Source organism: Dermacentor andersoni, chromosome 2, assembly GCF_023375885.2.
Source record: "Dermacentor andersoni chromosome 2, qqDerAnde1_hic_scaffold, whole genome shotgun sequence".
Classification (NCBI taxonomy): Eukaryota; Metazoa; Arthropoda; class Arachnida; order Ixodida; family Ixodidae; genus Dermacentor; species Dermacentor andersoni.
The window spans coordinates 10,807,702-10,824,366 of NC_092815.1; the positions used below are offsets into that span (position 1 = coordinate 10,807,702).

Here is a 16,665-nt window from a genome sequence, read left to right on the forward strand (position 1 = left end):
AGGTACTTTCTACTTGCTACTTCCCACTTGCTCGAGAATTCCGCTCTCGAATCCGTAACATCCTATTGCTACTTAGGTGTCCACATAACTTCCTCTCTTTCTTGGTCTCTTCATATTAGCAAAATAATTAGCAATGCAAACCGCTCATTAGGTTACCTCCGGCGCAATTTTTCATCTACTCATGTTTCTTTAAAACTCTTCCTTTACACATCTTTAGTCCGAAGTAAACTCGAATATGCCTCTTCCATCTGGGACCCCAGCACTGTTATATTAACCTCTGCCCCCGAGCTTGTTCAAAATAACTCTGTCCGCTTAATTCTAGGAAACTACAGTCGTACTGCCAGTATCACATTAATGAAAGAGTCCCTACAGCTTGCACCACTCGCCTGTCACCGCAAGTTTTCTCGCCTATGTCTCTTCCACAAAATATGCTACAGTCCTGTCCTACACAACGACCTTATTCTTCCTCCATCATACATTTCCCCTCGTTTCGATCATGCACAAAAGGTGGGAATAATGTCGTACTTAACGCAAACATGTTATCAATCATTTGTGCCCCGCACCTCACAGGACTGGAACCACCTTCCGGGATCAGTCACGTCCACTGCTCACTATTCCCAGTTTCATAATGTTTTAAACACAAGTGTACTGCAATGTAACTAACCAACTATGCAATTATATTTGTTATCGGTCAATTGCTTGAATTTTTGTTGCTTCCCGCTGTTATCTCATCTTTTTAGCTAACATTGTATTAGCAGAAGAAAAACCTGTATAGTGTCTTTTTTCCCGTGTGTTCCACTCCCCTCTGTAATGCCTCTGGCCCTGAGGGTAATACTAATAAATAAATTTAAATAAATAAACATGTTATGGCACCTCCTCGCAAGGTACGAACCGCTGCTGAAGAAGCAAATCATGGAATTACGTGCACGTGCATAGACCACTGTGAAGAGAGCAGCACATGCTGAAACTCGCTGTCAACACCGGGCATACAGTTCAGTTCGTTCTCATGAAAATAATGCAAACAGATTTTGCTGCGAAGACCACCCCTGGTGCGTGCTGATGGAAATGGAGCCCCTGTGGAGCCACTCCTGCAGCTTAAGCTGCAACTGTGCTGCATGTGCCGTGCAGGCCTGCGAGTTTTTTGCAACGTGTTCGATAGCTCAAAGTTCTGATTTAAGCATAGGATACAATGCAAAGCCCACAGTATTTTTCTTGATATGCTTGAGCCACGGGTTCTTGTTCTGTAAATGGGGCAAGTTTTCAGCTGTGGATGGTTTGGCAAAGCAACTACTAAATTATTTACCACATTAATTAATATTACTCAACTAACATTTCACTGCTTTTACAAATGCACTCTCCACAGCCAAAAATAAAGGTGAACCCCTGGTTCTAGTTTTCCATGACATAGAACAGTGTTTCAGACTTGATGAAATTCAGAAAGAGACAAACAACATTATCTTAATATTTGAAAGGTAGAATATGTTTGCAGAAGAGAGTGTAAATTCCAACCATTTGGACTATAGGGCATTTTGAGATTGGAAGTTGTACAACTTTAGTAATACCACAGGTAGTAGCACTATTATGCTAATTACACATCTGCAAGAGGTGCCTTCAGACTGGCTAGTGTTATTTCTAAGAGTCCCTTTTTTAACATCTTAAATCGTTTAATGAATGAGATATAGAATGTATAAATGCTTTGTGTGCGTGCATGTGTGTGTGCATGCATGAATTGCTGTAAAAGAGTTACTGTTTAACTTGCCAACTGGAACTTCCATTATCAGAGGCTTATTGGCTTGATGCCCCTGATAAGGGAAGTTCCACTTTTGAAACTATTAGTAAATCAAACAGCAACTTTTCGATAGCACTTCACTATACCTTTGTTTTAAGGTTCGACTACAAGCTGATCCATTGGACCCCTCTATGCACTATATATCTTAACATGAAGACTCTCGATTTTTCCTTCTCTTTCGTTCATTTTATTCATGCATATATACGTATATACAAGCTGTCACAGCTAACTTTAGCCTGAGTTTTAAAATATGCAAATGCCACGTAGCTGGACAGAATCAGGGTAATGTTGTTTGTCGTCACTTGGAGATACTCAAATTACATTTTCATTCTATTTAATTAGATAATTAGTATAAGTAAATTAATCAACTTCTAAAAAATTATAATTAGAGGAAAAGTATCAGTGAAAAAATTGTAGAGCGACATGAAAACCTCCTGATACAGCTTTCTGTTGCTCAATACATGCTACATAAAAATGTTTTTCCAAGTGTGAAAGAAGCCTGCAAATGCACGCAAAATTACCACACGACTGGCCGCTTGAGGCACTTTGCAAACATTTGCAAGTGAATTACCTAATTAGGCAAAATGAAAAAAAAAAAATTTGAATATCTCCAAGCGATGGCGAACAACATTACCTTCGTTCTGTCCAGCTATGTGGCATTCGCACATTTTTAAACTCCAGCTAAAGTTGGCTGGGGCACCTTGTATTTAAAATAATTTTTATATCACACAAACCTTTCAAATTTTTAACATTCCTCCTGTAGGGACAATATGTGCGGAAATCTAGCAATATTAAATTTTTTCGATACTGGCAATGCTGATAAAAATTCTGGCTTTGCTCTCGGTCACAAGGATAAACCGATTTAAAGAGGCAGTGGCTCTCATCTTGCATAAAGCAGGAGTCATCAAACTTCAGTAATTTTGGCATATCATTTTCAGAAATGGTCAGAGCTCAGGTTCCTGCATATGTTCAGGCCATGGAAATAACTGATCATTGAGACGTAAATGAGACGAATGACCTTAAAGTGCATCATTTCAATGATGAAAGTGAGAAAAATTACAGCAGTGCAACATAAAATAACATGGCACAGTATGTTAACAGCAAGACAACAGAGGGATTTAACATAATAACAGCGGGGTAACAATAGAATAAAAAATGCTCAAGTGGTGAAAACGACATATGAATTAATGTTGTTTTGCATGAAACCCATTGGTATAGCAGAGCTGACGGCTATTCAGCTGCAAAAGCAGCAATGTGCTCTGTCAGTGTGACAACTGCCAAAGTCAATAATGCGCATGTGGTGGATGTACAATACTGTGCACGCTGTGGCCACGTGGGCTACTGCTTCATGGAAACACAGCATTCTATTGGACCGAGCGTTGGGGGTAGGTATCACTGTGCGCCCTTCAATGGGACATAAGGGCATCAGTGGAGGAAACAATAGCTGGCAGCTATCCAGGAAGGTACACGCCTACAGCAGGTGATAAGATAGCTGTACAACTTTCACCATCTCACATTCTGCAAATGCCTTCGTAAGTGACATCTACTGAGCACGTGCAAGTGACAGCAGTGGACATGCTAGGAGAAAGCAAGTGAGAGAAACCATGTAAACAACACACGACAGACTTTTGTGAATGCACAAGCACACACAACGAAACATCTTCCAGGAACCCGTTATTCATTTCACAATTTTTTAATGTTCCACAAACTGCCATTTTTCGTTAAAGTGATTAAAACAATGCAGTCACTTTTGAGAAAAATTGTACTTTGTTGCACTTTAAGTATTCGAATTTCATAAAAGTGCAGGGGCACGCATGCGCCTCTTGCGACACGGTGGTTCTGTCGTGGGTTACTGAGGGACACCGTGCACAGATCAGCAAGCAAAGCAACTCAAGAGCAGGATAATATGCACTAACAAACGTAGGTGTACTCATCGACCCTTTTGCGTTAAGCCCTAGATGTCCATTAAAGAAAAAAGAAAACGAGTACACGGTTTCGTGTAGAGAAACCTTCAATCGCGCTGTCAGTGTTTATGGAGTAATCGCATTCTAAACGTGTTCACGGCGAGCATTCGAGGTTTTCGAGAGCAGGCATCTATACTATCACTTGTCTAGCAACCCGATTGCAAGTAGCGCGCAGGACTTACCATCAATTCGCCCTCAGACGGCATAAACGTCCAATCTCCGGGAAGTTCAGGATCGCTTTGGCTGGAGACATCCATCGTCGTACGATGCCAGCTTCTCCAACAGTGACAATCCGGGGAAAGCTTGCCAGCTCAAGCCATAGAATTTTGTCGCTCCAAGTGCTGCCTTTCGCTTTCAGCTAGAGCAAACGCGGCAAAGGAAGACGCAGCTGAAGGCTCCGAAACTACCCAAGTTCCCAAATAAAAAATGCGATCAAGAGCGACCAAATACCTCAAAAACTCCTTTCGATAACAAAGCAACTCGTACGTCGGCGAGCTGATACAAACAACGCAACCTACAAGGCTCTGAGCGAGCTACGCAGCGCGCTCTCTCACAAGACGTAAGGACACGTATCATAAGAAAAGGCGTTTTCGAATTGCCCTATATCCACCGCACTTAGCCCAAGTCGAGTTCCGATAACGTTTCTCCCTCACAGGACTCGTTATGCTCACTGGTAAGAGTACCAGAGGAGTTGCATGATCAGCGCAGCGAAAACGTTCGACGCGCCATGTGGAGGGACTATGCAACAAGCCAGCTGGCTAGTGACAGATACGCATCCTTACCTATGTAAACAATTGATGTCAGTGTTCTGCAATGTCTCGCACAATCGCACAGACGGCGGCAAGTTCATGCATACAACCTTAATTACACGATTGTCCTGCACTCTTTCCGCTGTGGCGATATATTTCCAAAATAAGTACAATCGTAAAAGTCAGCAACCTCACCAAAAAGCACACGAGCTCATCCCGTCATTTGTAGTACCAGCAGGCCCCGCACACTCTCAAGTTCAACAAATGGCCACAGAGGGCGAAAAATCAATCGAGGCGCGTTTCAGCGTAAGCGCGCAAGTGGAGCTACTGTAATTTGGTCGACTACTTTAATTTGTGCTTTCTCTGCTAGGGGCGCTAAACATGCTGAATTTTTTAATTTACACAAACCATTGACATGAACAATCGAGGTGTCTAAGGATGCTTTTTTACCTCAGGCAAATAGGCAGTTGATTTTTTAAAAATTTGATTGTTGAAGCTGCTTTTTAGTCATAGCGTCAAGGTTTTTGTGCTCGATTAACCACCGACAGCCGACAGCCTATTGGTATCGATGTGTTTCCTGGCCGTTGGCGTTCGAATACTACGGCGGTAAAACATTTTCGAAAGCATGCTGGTTTCGTCTGCGAGTCATTACATAGACTTGCTGTAAAAAGGTCTACTCTTGGCAAAGAATAGTGCCTCATTTTGTTTAGGCGTTGATTATCATAATGAATGCGGCGGAGGTTGAGGGAGTACGCTTGAAGGTACGTTTTTATACCGTTGATCTCCATAACACCGCAAGTACGCAAACCGATGTCACAGAACACCCGATGCATCATTGTGTGTTCTCCGTCATCGCTTGTTTGCTGTATGCCTACTAATTCTTCATTTCTTCAAGTGTTGTATCCTCCTTTTGTCCTTGCTCTCTTGTGCTTCACTTACAGTATGTCGTTCCGTCAGCTGTAATGCGCACTTGCAAAACCAATACGTTTGATAAGATGCAGTGGTTATCATAATTTCACTACACGTGTATTAAGCTGGCACATATGGTTCAGATACAGATACCTGTATGCGAACTTGCACGACGTTGATGCGAAGATTAGGATAATTATGACACCCGTAAGGAAGAGGCAGCTGACGGCCGTATAAGCTGTTGCGTTCTTTCCGCCAAACTACACGGCCTGGTAGTGCTGTAAAGATGCTGTATAAAAGTGACACGCGGTGACAGGGAAATTATTATACTTAGCAGCCGACCGTACGTTTTGTAGCTTAGGTCTTCTTTCTTGTGCGTTTGTGCTACCCTTATTAATGAGCAATTTCTTGACTATGTTCTTGATTATGTAACCGCGTTTGTGTGGATGCGTAGACGTGTGCTTTTTGTTGTACTTGTAAAATGCAAATAAAATATTTTCAGGCTTACTCAATCTTTGGTGTCGTGTGCGTTTATTCCAGTCGAGGCCATCGTGCCACCTGGAAACCGCATTCTGTCAGTAGCCCTACACGAAATGCAACAGCTGGAGCGCGGCTGCACAATTTAACTCAGGGCAACGGCGGCGTAATAAACGAAAAACCGCTCGGGATGCCCTTAAAAGTCAGTTTAGAGTGTGCCTTAACTCGATATGACTCAGCGCTACATGTATTCTGCTGCGCCTCGATCGTGCTCCCGCCAGTTTGGTTGCTGTGTGGCAAACGTAGCGCCTACATAAATATGTAAGCGCTACGTTTGCTACACAGCAACTAAACTGGCGGGAGCACGATCGAGGCGCAGCAGCCAGAAACCCAGTAAAGCCACAGAACACCTGGTAAAGCGTGTGCAAAACCCCGTTTCCGTTTGGCCGTGTCTGCTGTGCCCGGGGCACAGCAAACGAAAGGTGCCCGAAATGTCTACGTTCACCCATGACGTCACGTCCGCTATAACCCATGATGTCACATCCGTTCATTTCCATGGCGTCTGTCTCACGGGACCGGTTGCGCTGCGAAGCGGTCCGTATTCCGTGCCCACTTACAGCGTGAGTAATTCATCTTTCCAAGCTATATGCGTGGAATAAAAGCGTGGGGCTGTGAGTTGTTTGATGCGTTACCGTTAAGTATCTTGCGCGCATATTTTGCCTCCTGGCCGCGTCAAATTGCAGCCGGCATGTGGAATGGGCCGTGGCATCTTATAGAGCTGCTATGTGAGTGGTATTGCCTCCGTCAGGATAGTCAGTGCGTGCGCAGAACCATTCAGTAGTCTGGTTCAGGGGAGGATGCGCGAAAGAACGAGGACGTAAGAAAACACTGACATGACGAGCTGTTCCGTCAGATCGTGTTACATCGCGCTTTTTTTCTAAGACCATCTCGCTCGAGCGAGAGGATCTTAGAACAGCATTACTACTGCTTTTTTACAGCTTTGCTGCGGCTCATTTAATCATCACCTGCATTCTTTTAATAATACAAATGGCATCGCCGCGCGGAAGAGCGTCTTTCGAAGTTTCCCAACAAGAGCCAATGCCGCCGTGCCTGCTGCGTACACGCTTACCTTTCCTAACGCCACGGCACCAGCTCTGCTACTGCGTTATACAGGGTCGCTATTATAAGAAAACTAAAAATAGCAAACGAAATTAATGCAGAAGATGTGGTCAAACGATGCCAAGCGTGATAAACGGACCTGCCTCGCTAGAGAAGTTGAAGAAATCAGCGTCCTGAAGTCAGCTTCGCCGCAGTAGACTAGTGTTCAGCGGTGAAGCATGTCAGAACTGAAGAGTGACCGCTCTCACCGACATATATAATATGTGTTCCTTAATGATGTACGCGTGCACCTGCCGTCTCCTGTTACATTACGCGCGCCGAGGCGCCTAAGTGTACTGGCCGGCCTTCAACGCTATTTCGGACGTGGCTGTGATGCTTTGAACCGTTGGTTTGTCGACCTCGTAAGCCAGTTAATGTTTACACGGCCATTTGTTTTCTGAACTGTTGATTTCTTCCATAATAGCTACGTTATTTCGTAGTTTCCTGTTCAACTGCTTTGGTCATATGCGAGTCAAGGTGTTCTCTTTAGCCGAGCGCAGTTTTCGAAAGCGAAACGACGGTTTTGCATCAGCATATAGTGCCGTCGCCCATTTACAACACAGTCAACCAATGTCATTTTGTATGTCACTGGGAAACCGCCGATAGCAGGGAACTCACTCGCATGCGGGGAACTGCATAACTAGCCATGATATCAGCATGCCTCTGAAGCTGCTTTGCATCAAAGGCCAGGCAGCCTTGCTATGATTCACCTCAAAACATTCTGTATGTCTAACCGCTCAACATATTTGTACTGCGGCGAAGCTAACCTTACGAAACCGAATTTTAAAACGCTTTTTAGACTCCTGCCTCTCTGCCAGCCACTACCATACGCTCGTCGGTACGTCACTTGGCAAAGGTCTTACCAGCTAATTCTCCCCCATTGGGAATGAAGGCAAGCTCCCCTGTCGAAACATTTGCACCAGCATCTTCGACCACTGTTACCACCGTAACATATTTGTGTGTTGCAGTGAAGCACGCTGATAATTGGAAGGGTTTACGCGAATTGGGTATGTAGGGTTTCAGTCAGCGACGAACCCTGCATGCATGACCGGAAGCCTGTCATGTGTTTTTTTTTTTTTTTTCTTCACTGTTGTCTACAAACTAATAACGTGTTACTGATGTCTCTGTCGCTGTCTGCCAGGCCCGATTCCTGCACTGTATTATTCTCAAGCCATCAATAAAGTATTATTATTAACCGAATTTTCTAGTCTCAACAAAGCAGATTTTCGCGGCAGGATGACGTTTCGACAACTTTTGTTGGCTAAAGCCATACATAAATGCCAGGTTAGCTGTTGTCACTATTAGTACGCTGTACCGCAATACAGAAGATGCCTCGCTGCAGGACACGCCCGCCGTAGTTAGCCGAAACCCTAGTGACAGGTTCACCTTTGCCACTGTTAGTATGCTTCACTGCAAAGCACATTGTGTATTGTGTTGAAACATACTACAGCACATTTGTCAGTTTAGAATGCAAAGACCCTTGCCATTCGCTTTTGTGATATGACACTCAATAGAATAAAGACATATTCACTGCTAAGAACATCCACGTTAAAATGGAGACATGAACATTGATGGCAGCATGCGTGATGTTTCATCCTTTTGCTTTGTTGTGTACCTGTCATACTGTCATTATTAAATGTTTCTGTACTTTGTAAGGTGCAGACATACATAACATACATAGAAAGGAGTCGCTATGTAATTAGTAGACTTGTTATATTCAGAGACCAGTGTAATGGCTCTCCTGAAGAGAGGTTGGGGTTATGTATGTGTGAAGGTTTTTTTTAGAGGGGTAGTTTTCTGAGAAGAAATCTGATGCCGAAAAACAGACCTGTGGTAACCTGGGTGCGAGTATTTAACGGTGAAAAGGATGCAGAATACATTCATATTTTTTGCCTGAATCCAAGAACTAACTGAAATATATAAAACGTTTTAAATAGCATCCATGAGTAACCACAATCTGTGCAAGACACACTTCTCTTGCTCCAGTCCATGGAAGCCATCAGCTGCTTTGTTGGAGCCTCTAGTACATTCTCAGTGGCACAGTCATTTTTTTCTGCGTTTTGCTTAAGTGTGCCCTAGACATAATTGAGTGATTTGCATTTGCAACTGGTCAGCAGCCTCAGCTCGGGAGACCAGTGGTAGGGCATATTTAATAAAACTAGGCGACACATAGCATTACCATTCCGAGCAGAGACCTGCTTAAATGTGTGTCACCTTTAACACCTAGATTTTCTACCATGAATTCAGAAAGATCTATAGCATATTTAGATCCTTGATTTTAAATGCTGTATAAGTTATCTTCTTGTTCACTGCAGTTGCACTCAGCTTCTGTCTAAATGCGAGAGCACTTCTGCATAGCTCATCAGGGAACATTCTTATTTACATACCTTCCTTTTATTTATCTCGCCTACAATCGAAGATCAAATGTATATAGCACATGAATGTGCTGTGAATCAATCTAACTTGCACTGCCATGTTCAACAGTACAGTGCATGTAGCTGGTGTTAATTCAAGCTAAGCATTACTACAGCGTTTAACTGCAGTTATCATGGTGTGCGAACAGAGAAATGGAGACGTAAAGACAGTTGGGCAAGTTAAAACAACATCTTTTTTGTTTATGAAAAGGTGAAAAATACACCAAATGGGACAGAACACCTGCACTTTAATCTTTTCTCGCACAAGAACAGTGGGAGGATCAAGGTTTCTTCACTGTGCCATGGAAACTATATGTTTCCATGGCACAGTGCACTCATACTATATGCACTCAAAGGTAATTCTGATCTGTTGGATTTGTTCTTGGATGTGTTTTACCTGTTTCAAACTCATTTTGTTTTCACAGATGAAACATGGTTTGACTTTCTGGTACAGGATACTTGCACTCGGCATGGTGTGATGAAGCCCAGCGGTGTACGTCGAAGTGCAGATTTCCACAGTCAAGTAGCAGTTCTTCATCAACAAGAACATCTGTGCTGAAAATAAAGTGTTCCTGCCCACATTCTTGGTTGTCTAATTACTGATCAGCATCAATTACTATGATTCTTGTGCCTCGTTGTTTTCTATGGCAAAACCACTTCTATGGGAAATTGTCTGTGATGGTGAATGCTTGTGAGAGCACTCATGAACAGCATTAAACCCTTCCTACGGGTGACATGGTAAAATGTATATGTACAGTAAAACTGAGGTGCAAGGCAGAATAGCAAACACCTTGATGCAGCATTGGTAGAACTTATAAATTGGAAATTGTTGTATGGAACAACATTTTCTTCAGTAGTGACTACTTGCCCTCAATGGCTTAGAAGTACAGATCTTTCACATGGGTATACATTTCTACAAGCTCTTTATAGCCAGTCCCAACAGAGATGTTGAATTTAGTAAGAAACTCCAGGTGCTTAAAGTGCCTGCTTCTGGCTAGCAAAAAGCTGCTATTTTTCTTTGCTTTTACATTTGCTCTAAGGAAAGACCAACACCCTTGGGGCCCAATTTGGTAGCAAGTGTATACTCCTCACAAGATTCTCAGTAGCAAATAAAAAGTGCAGATGCTGAGGGACCTTTCTTTAATTGCTAAAAAAAATCTAACTTGGCGGTGGAAGGGGGCCACCTGAATAACAACTCATTATACAAATAGACAATTTTCTGTCGCTACAGCTTTAATAATGTTGTAATAAAATAGAATCATTGCAGTGATTTCATTTTCCTTCATTTCGGTTAATTGACTGTAGTAACAAGAAAGACAGTATAAAAAAGCTAGTCCTGTGCCTCTTTTATGTTCCTGCCTTTGAATTTGCTGGATGAACTAAGTAAAGGTTTCTTAAAATGTGTCAGTTAAATTTTGTGTGAAGAGAGACGTGTAAACTATGCAGACTCGATGCACCTATCGGAATATATATGAAGTGAAAAATATGTAACGAAGGCACTTTAGCGCTATATTACTTAATTCAATGCATATGACTGTGTTCGTTTTAATGTGCAGCATGCAATGTTTATGCACCCCAGCGTTCACACGATACATAGAAATGCAAGCAGCAGTTCATGCAGATCCACAATGTGAGACGTGGATGTGAGGGTGAAGGCAATGTTTGATGTTCATTCCGGGAGGACAGGTGTAAGGAGAAAGAAGTTTGAAGCATATGTAAAAATGCATTTAAGGCTTGTATGCTCCTTGTGTCGAAGTGGCACATATTCAGTGGCTCTGGAATGAGGGAGGATGTACATAAGAAAATTAAAGAAGCCAATGAAAATCATGTGCTATTCCATTAAGAAGTGTCTGCACTTTAGAGAAACCCATAAGTTGACATTAAATTTACTGGTTTTACGTACTAATTTATTGTTTGAAAATGAAGAGCATATGTGCACTGTATAACAACTCAGAAACTTCAAGGGGGGCAGGGGAATGCACACGCCCATTGTTATCATTGGACTTATGCTTGATAAGTAACTTGCACGTTGATCATATATAGCACATGGTTTGTGATCAAACAATTAAACATACATGCAGAGTTAAAACTACCAAAGAGAAGTGCAACACAAAATAAGTTTTTGTAAGTGTCTGCAATGTGATTTCCCTAAAATACTTTCTTAAATGTTATGTCATTGCCATTGTTATGAATGGTTCATGAATAGGTACTGTAGGTTAGGCACATACTCTGCTGTTGACATATGTGCCAACAGTGCCACGTGAACAAGATGAACAAACTTTTCAACCGGTGGCAGCTTGCAGAGTGACTGCCGACATATGATCTCGTTGCTTAGGCATTGATGTTAATAGGTGAATTCACACTTAAGTGTGCTGAGGTTACTGTACTTCAATGAAGAGATTACTCCTATCGTACAGGCACCAAAACCATTCTTGATTACAAGGCCATTTGCTCATAAAGGAAAAATATTGCTACAGAGAGTTGAAAATTTAGGCACAAGCAGTGGCGTAGCTAGGTCGTCTGGCACCCGGGGCCCATAGGTCTTCTGTCACCCCCCTCCCCGGGTGTAGCCGGCGGAAAGAGGGGTGTCTTCAGACGTATATGACACCCCCCCCCCTCACTGGCCCCTTGCACCCGGGGCCCACGGCCCCCCGGCCCCCCCTGTTGCTACGCCACTGGGCACAAGTGAAAAAGAAATACCTGCTGAAATGGAACAACAGTAGGAAAGTTGTTTCACATCAAGCTATCGCACAGACAAGACAATAAGTGTAACAACCATGAAAATTGCCCAGTAAAGAATGTACATAAATGATTAGATGGAAGAATCCAAACAGACAAGATTAGTATACAACAACCAGTGACAAAGAAAATTTGTTTGGAAAGTACAGGGAGAATAAATTTTCAATATCAGAAAGGCATGGAAGTTGGCATTAGAAGCTTTGCCTCTGTCCTGCTATTCCACATGTGTGATGGTGGAGAAAGGGAACAAAAAGCAAAGAGTTCAGATGATGACAGGGTGAAATGTATGTGCACATGTAGTCTCCATGCATGTTTTATACACAGCACATCACAATTAACACACAGACATATGTCTCCTAAAGTAAAGCATAGTAAATGAATGGTTTAAAGGCTGTGAAAGCCTGTGTAGATTTGGGCCATTTGGTCGTGACCCATAACACGAGCTGAGCAAGACACACAGGAGAGCAAAAAGGCACAAGAAGGCAAAAGCCAGTGTTTCAGCCATTTAGCTCAATTGCCTGCTTTTGTATGTCACATTGTTCACAGGCAATGCTCTCATAGTGCATATAGTTGATGTAGGTCACAGACCAAGGTCAAAATAAAAATAAAATTTTAACAATTTCATTTTTATTTTGACCTTGGTCAGTGACCTGCTTCATTTTCTAACAGTGCTTTTACCTGACCAGACGGTATTCCGCCGAACTTTTGACTACATATAATCAGATGCATGTTTTGAAGTTTCTAGATATGATACCACAGCACTGTATATTATATTAAAGGAGTCCAAACATGGTGAGGCTAACTGAATAATAAATCGCCTTGTCTAAATCAAGACACCAAATTTTTAGGCAGTATAAGGCAAAACAAGCTTATCAATGACTGGAAACTTGTGCAGGCTTTTAATTAAAAACTCATTCGTATGCATAACAATTATAGTTTTCCTGAAGCAGACTCATTTGCAAGTGTCACCACATCAACCTTTCTCCCTCTAGACTGCAGCAACTGTTGTTTTTCCTTATATTGTAATCAAATGAAATGAATATTTTACAACATTGAATAGTGAATTCTCAAACTGAATAGCAAATTAAAGACTAATCAATTCCTATTAGAAATTTCAAATACTCAAGCACCCTACACCAGACTTGTACAAGTTGCAGGAAAAAGAGGTAACTGATTACAATTACAACTACTTCTTTCAAAAATGTGATTGATTACAGTCACCAAGTACTGCCCCACTATATTAATTGAATATTTAGTAAAACATTCGTCGATTACATTAACATTACTTTCCTCCCTAGTTTTACTAACATTACACAAATAAAGTAAATAAAGCGAGTTGGCCCGGCTCGTTCAGTGCATCCTCTGGAGCCCTTTACAAGTTGTTTATCTTCACTAATGATTGCTTTTAAAAACGTTATTTGGTTATTTACCCTCATTTTCTTGCAAAGGCATCTGCAGGGACACTGAAAACTTGCTTGATGTGTGTGCTGGAAAGAAAGGCTGTGTTGTAATGTACCAACACCTTGCACACAAGATTGTGGTTACTCAATGGCACTATCATCGGGTTTGGGTCCTCTATGAACCACAGTGCTTCACTGTTGTTGAGTCTAGATGGTGACCTCAGTAGGATCAGTGAAAAACTAAAGAAATGCCCATAGGTTACCTATTTCCCGGCATCAACGTCTGCAGTGGCCATCGCTATCAATTAAGTCACAGAAGTGCCGTTTATATTTGTCAGCCAACATCTGCTGGACTTTCTCCCGGCGCCCTTTGCTTGTTAGCCATTTAGGCTTAAACATACGAATAGACTGGACGATAGGCCATTCACAGGAGCAAATATCTTGGGAGCCTGGCCTCACATTTCATTAACCAAGAAAGCCATTCGAGAGCTAGCTTCTTCACTCCCTGAAGACAACAGACATGAGTGCCCGACTGTAGATATCCTGCACTTAACTTAGTGCAATGTGTGAAAGTGCGATGTAGACTGTTTTCTCTTTCTTCCTTTCACTCCCCCTTCACCTCCTCACGTGTAGGGTAGCAAATTGGACTCAGTCTGGTTAACCTCCCTGCCTTTCCTTCTTCCATTCTCTCCCTTCCTAGACTTAAACAACTAATTGTAATGGACCCCAGCAAACGCTCATGTTCCTTGAAAATGTGGGCAAGTGTGTAATGTAATTTAATGTGAAGCTGCATCTTATTCAGCCCTAAAAATACTGCTGCTGTATCACAATGTATCACAATCGCATATTTGGTATATATGAGTCACGAATATATCAGACGGAAACATGCGTGTTTAATGGCCAAAAGCTTCTGTCTATATCAGAAAAGTCATAGAATTCACTAAGCAAACAATAAGAATTGACAAGCAGCTCCTAAAGTGCTTTCAGGTGAGAGAAAAATATATATATATATATATATATATATATATATATATATTATCAGAGAAAAGCTGAGAACTTGGACTTCCACGAGAAGCTTAAAAATCGGAAAGCCTGCCATGTTAAGATGGTTGAGGCACAGCTGCAGGATGCTGATTATGGGAAGGAGGTGACCCTGATACATGTTTTCATCCTTTTGGACACTGCAGTTCCTGCTATATTTAAGTACCCGAAGTTGCGCCGCTCACCTGTTATAGCTTGTTTGTGAAAAAGACACCCGGCTATATCTAATTGGTTATTGAAAATTTTTTTAAATTACAGCGAGCATTACTGAGTAAACGAAGTAATTGGTAAGTTACAAAATTACAATAATAATAATTATTTAAAGGAAACTAAGCACACTTAATTTATTGCGTACAAGTCTGCCCTATACTATAGTGTATGTGCCACCTATTAGTAAACAGACTAGTGTTAATTTACTATATATATATATATATTTATATATATTGTGTCATGTTACTTCTTCATAAAGAAGTGCCGAAATGGCACACTGAAAGAAGAACACAGCAGTGCCTTGCCTTTTTTCTAATGTCCCATCTTTATACATTGTTTCTTCATGACAAATGCTTATCAACCAGCCCAACTTTACCCTTTGCTGCTACTAAATTACCTCACAAACTGTCATTTCATGCCGTTTATCTACACACGCAGATAGAGACATACATACATATGCATGTGTGCATACTCACACATCAAATTTTCTGATGAGAAGCATTCAAGCCTGTATTATTTACAAGCAAACTGACATTACATTTCATAGAACTCATTATTTTAGTAACTGCAAGTGGTCCTAGCAACATTTCAGTCAATTAGCTTAGTATCCCATATATGTAGCACTCACAGAAACATTAATTAAATATCCTCATTATTTGAACATATTTATGGATGTCCCCTTCAAAACCTGGCCTCTGAGGCTACAAACATATGAAGGCTGTAAGCGAAAATGCCTTTGGTTCACATACCCTGTTATCCTCCTCCCCAGGGCCTGCATATTGTGCATATAGCTTAATTGTATTATTAATTTGTGTAGTGCTATATGCTGACAATAAATAATATTCTCAACATGTGTTCTCATATGCCCACTTTGTATGAGTTTGTCACCTATGATAACATCGTTACTGAAACTTAGCACCCAACACTGTAGCTGTTATCACTCAGTATCAAATAGCTTACTACTTCAATCGTAACATCTGATTCAGCAAACAACAGAGGACAAACAATCTTTAAACAATTTCTTTGTCTAAAGGGAAGGAATTTATTTCTCATACCTATATTCTATGATTACTATAAAAACATAATTAATATAAAGCATAAATAAAGGACAATATAGCATTATATGAAACTTGAATTTATTACTTGTTGACATATCAAGCTTTCATATGGCACTTATATATTTAAGTTAGGCATCAGTTCTAAAGGGAAGTGCATCACTTTTCTGCACTCTTGGTTTTGCTTTCTATAGGATATCTTAATCTGTTAGAATATATGCCAGTGGCGTAGCTAGGGGGCTGTACAGCTGGCATGTGCCCCTTCCCCCGAAATTTTTTTTTGTCAATATGCAGCCTGCCCATCTCTCCTACCCCTCCCTCCCCCTCCTCGTCCCTGGACACCGAAGACGCACCCCCCACCCCCTACTGAAATTTATAGGTAGCAAAACAGCACCTGCCCTGCCCAGCACCATGCCCTCTTCCACGATCCTCTAGACAGGGAAGTCGGTCTTACATTCACCACATTTACTGTTAGCAAGCGATAAGTAACGATCGGGCGCAGAAGCTGCTATTTAAGGTCATATTTTCAGGAGTTGATTAAGTACCCCGCGCCCCTCACCCCGCCCCTTCATATGCCATGACTGCGATCAAGTGCATGCCCCTCGATCTCGAAAAAGTTTCTTGCTACACCAGTCACTTGCAAGCTTCGCGTGCCTCATAATTTTACATTCTATATGGTTTTGTGATCGTGAACAAGGCAAATTAAGCAACAGTGCAAGTAAACGTACGGCATTTTAAAATATTGCTGTGAGCTTAAATT

The 16,665-nt window shown here is 41.7% G+C and overlaps 1 protein-coding gene and 1 long non-coding RNA gene across 4 annotated transcripts in view; one reads left to right on the plus strand and one right to left on the minus strand.

Annotated features, from left to right (window-relative positions):
* Positions 1–4,736, minus strand: part of LOC126543010 (uncharacterized) — a 57,720-nt gene extending 52,984 nt beyond the window's left edge. The window contains exons 1-2 of one of the 3 annotated variants that reach the window (XM_055077555.2): positions 4,698–4,736; positions 3,936–4,111 (exon numbers count right to left, since the gene is read on the minus strand). In XM_055077555.2, the coding sequence (XP_054933530.1) occupies positions 3,936–4,010 (75 nt within the window). In that variant the 5' untranslated portion in view covers positions 4,011–4,111; positions 4,698–4,736. Of the gene's footprint in view, positions 1–3,935; positions 4,506–4,697 lie in introns of those variants that run through there. The other 2 variants (XM_055077557.2, XM_055077556.2) reach the window with 2 other exon arrangements.
* Positions 4,737–6,326: 1,590 nt separating this feature from the next.
* LOC129387867 (uncharacterized) lies at positions 6,327–10,041 on the plus strand. The gene is made up of 2 exons (XR_008615018.2): positions 6,327–6,508; positions 9,915–10,041. It is a non-coding gene; the product is annotated as an uncharacterized lncRNA (long non-coding RNA).
* Positions 10,042–16,665: the final 6,624 nt, after the last annotated feature.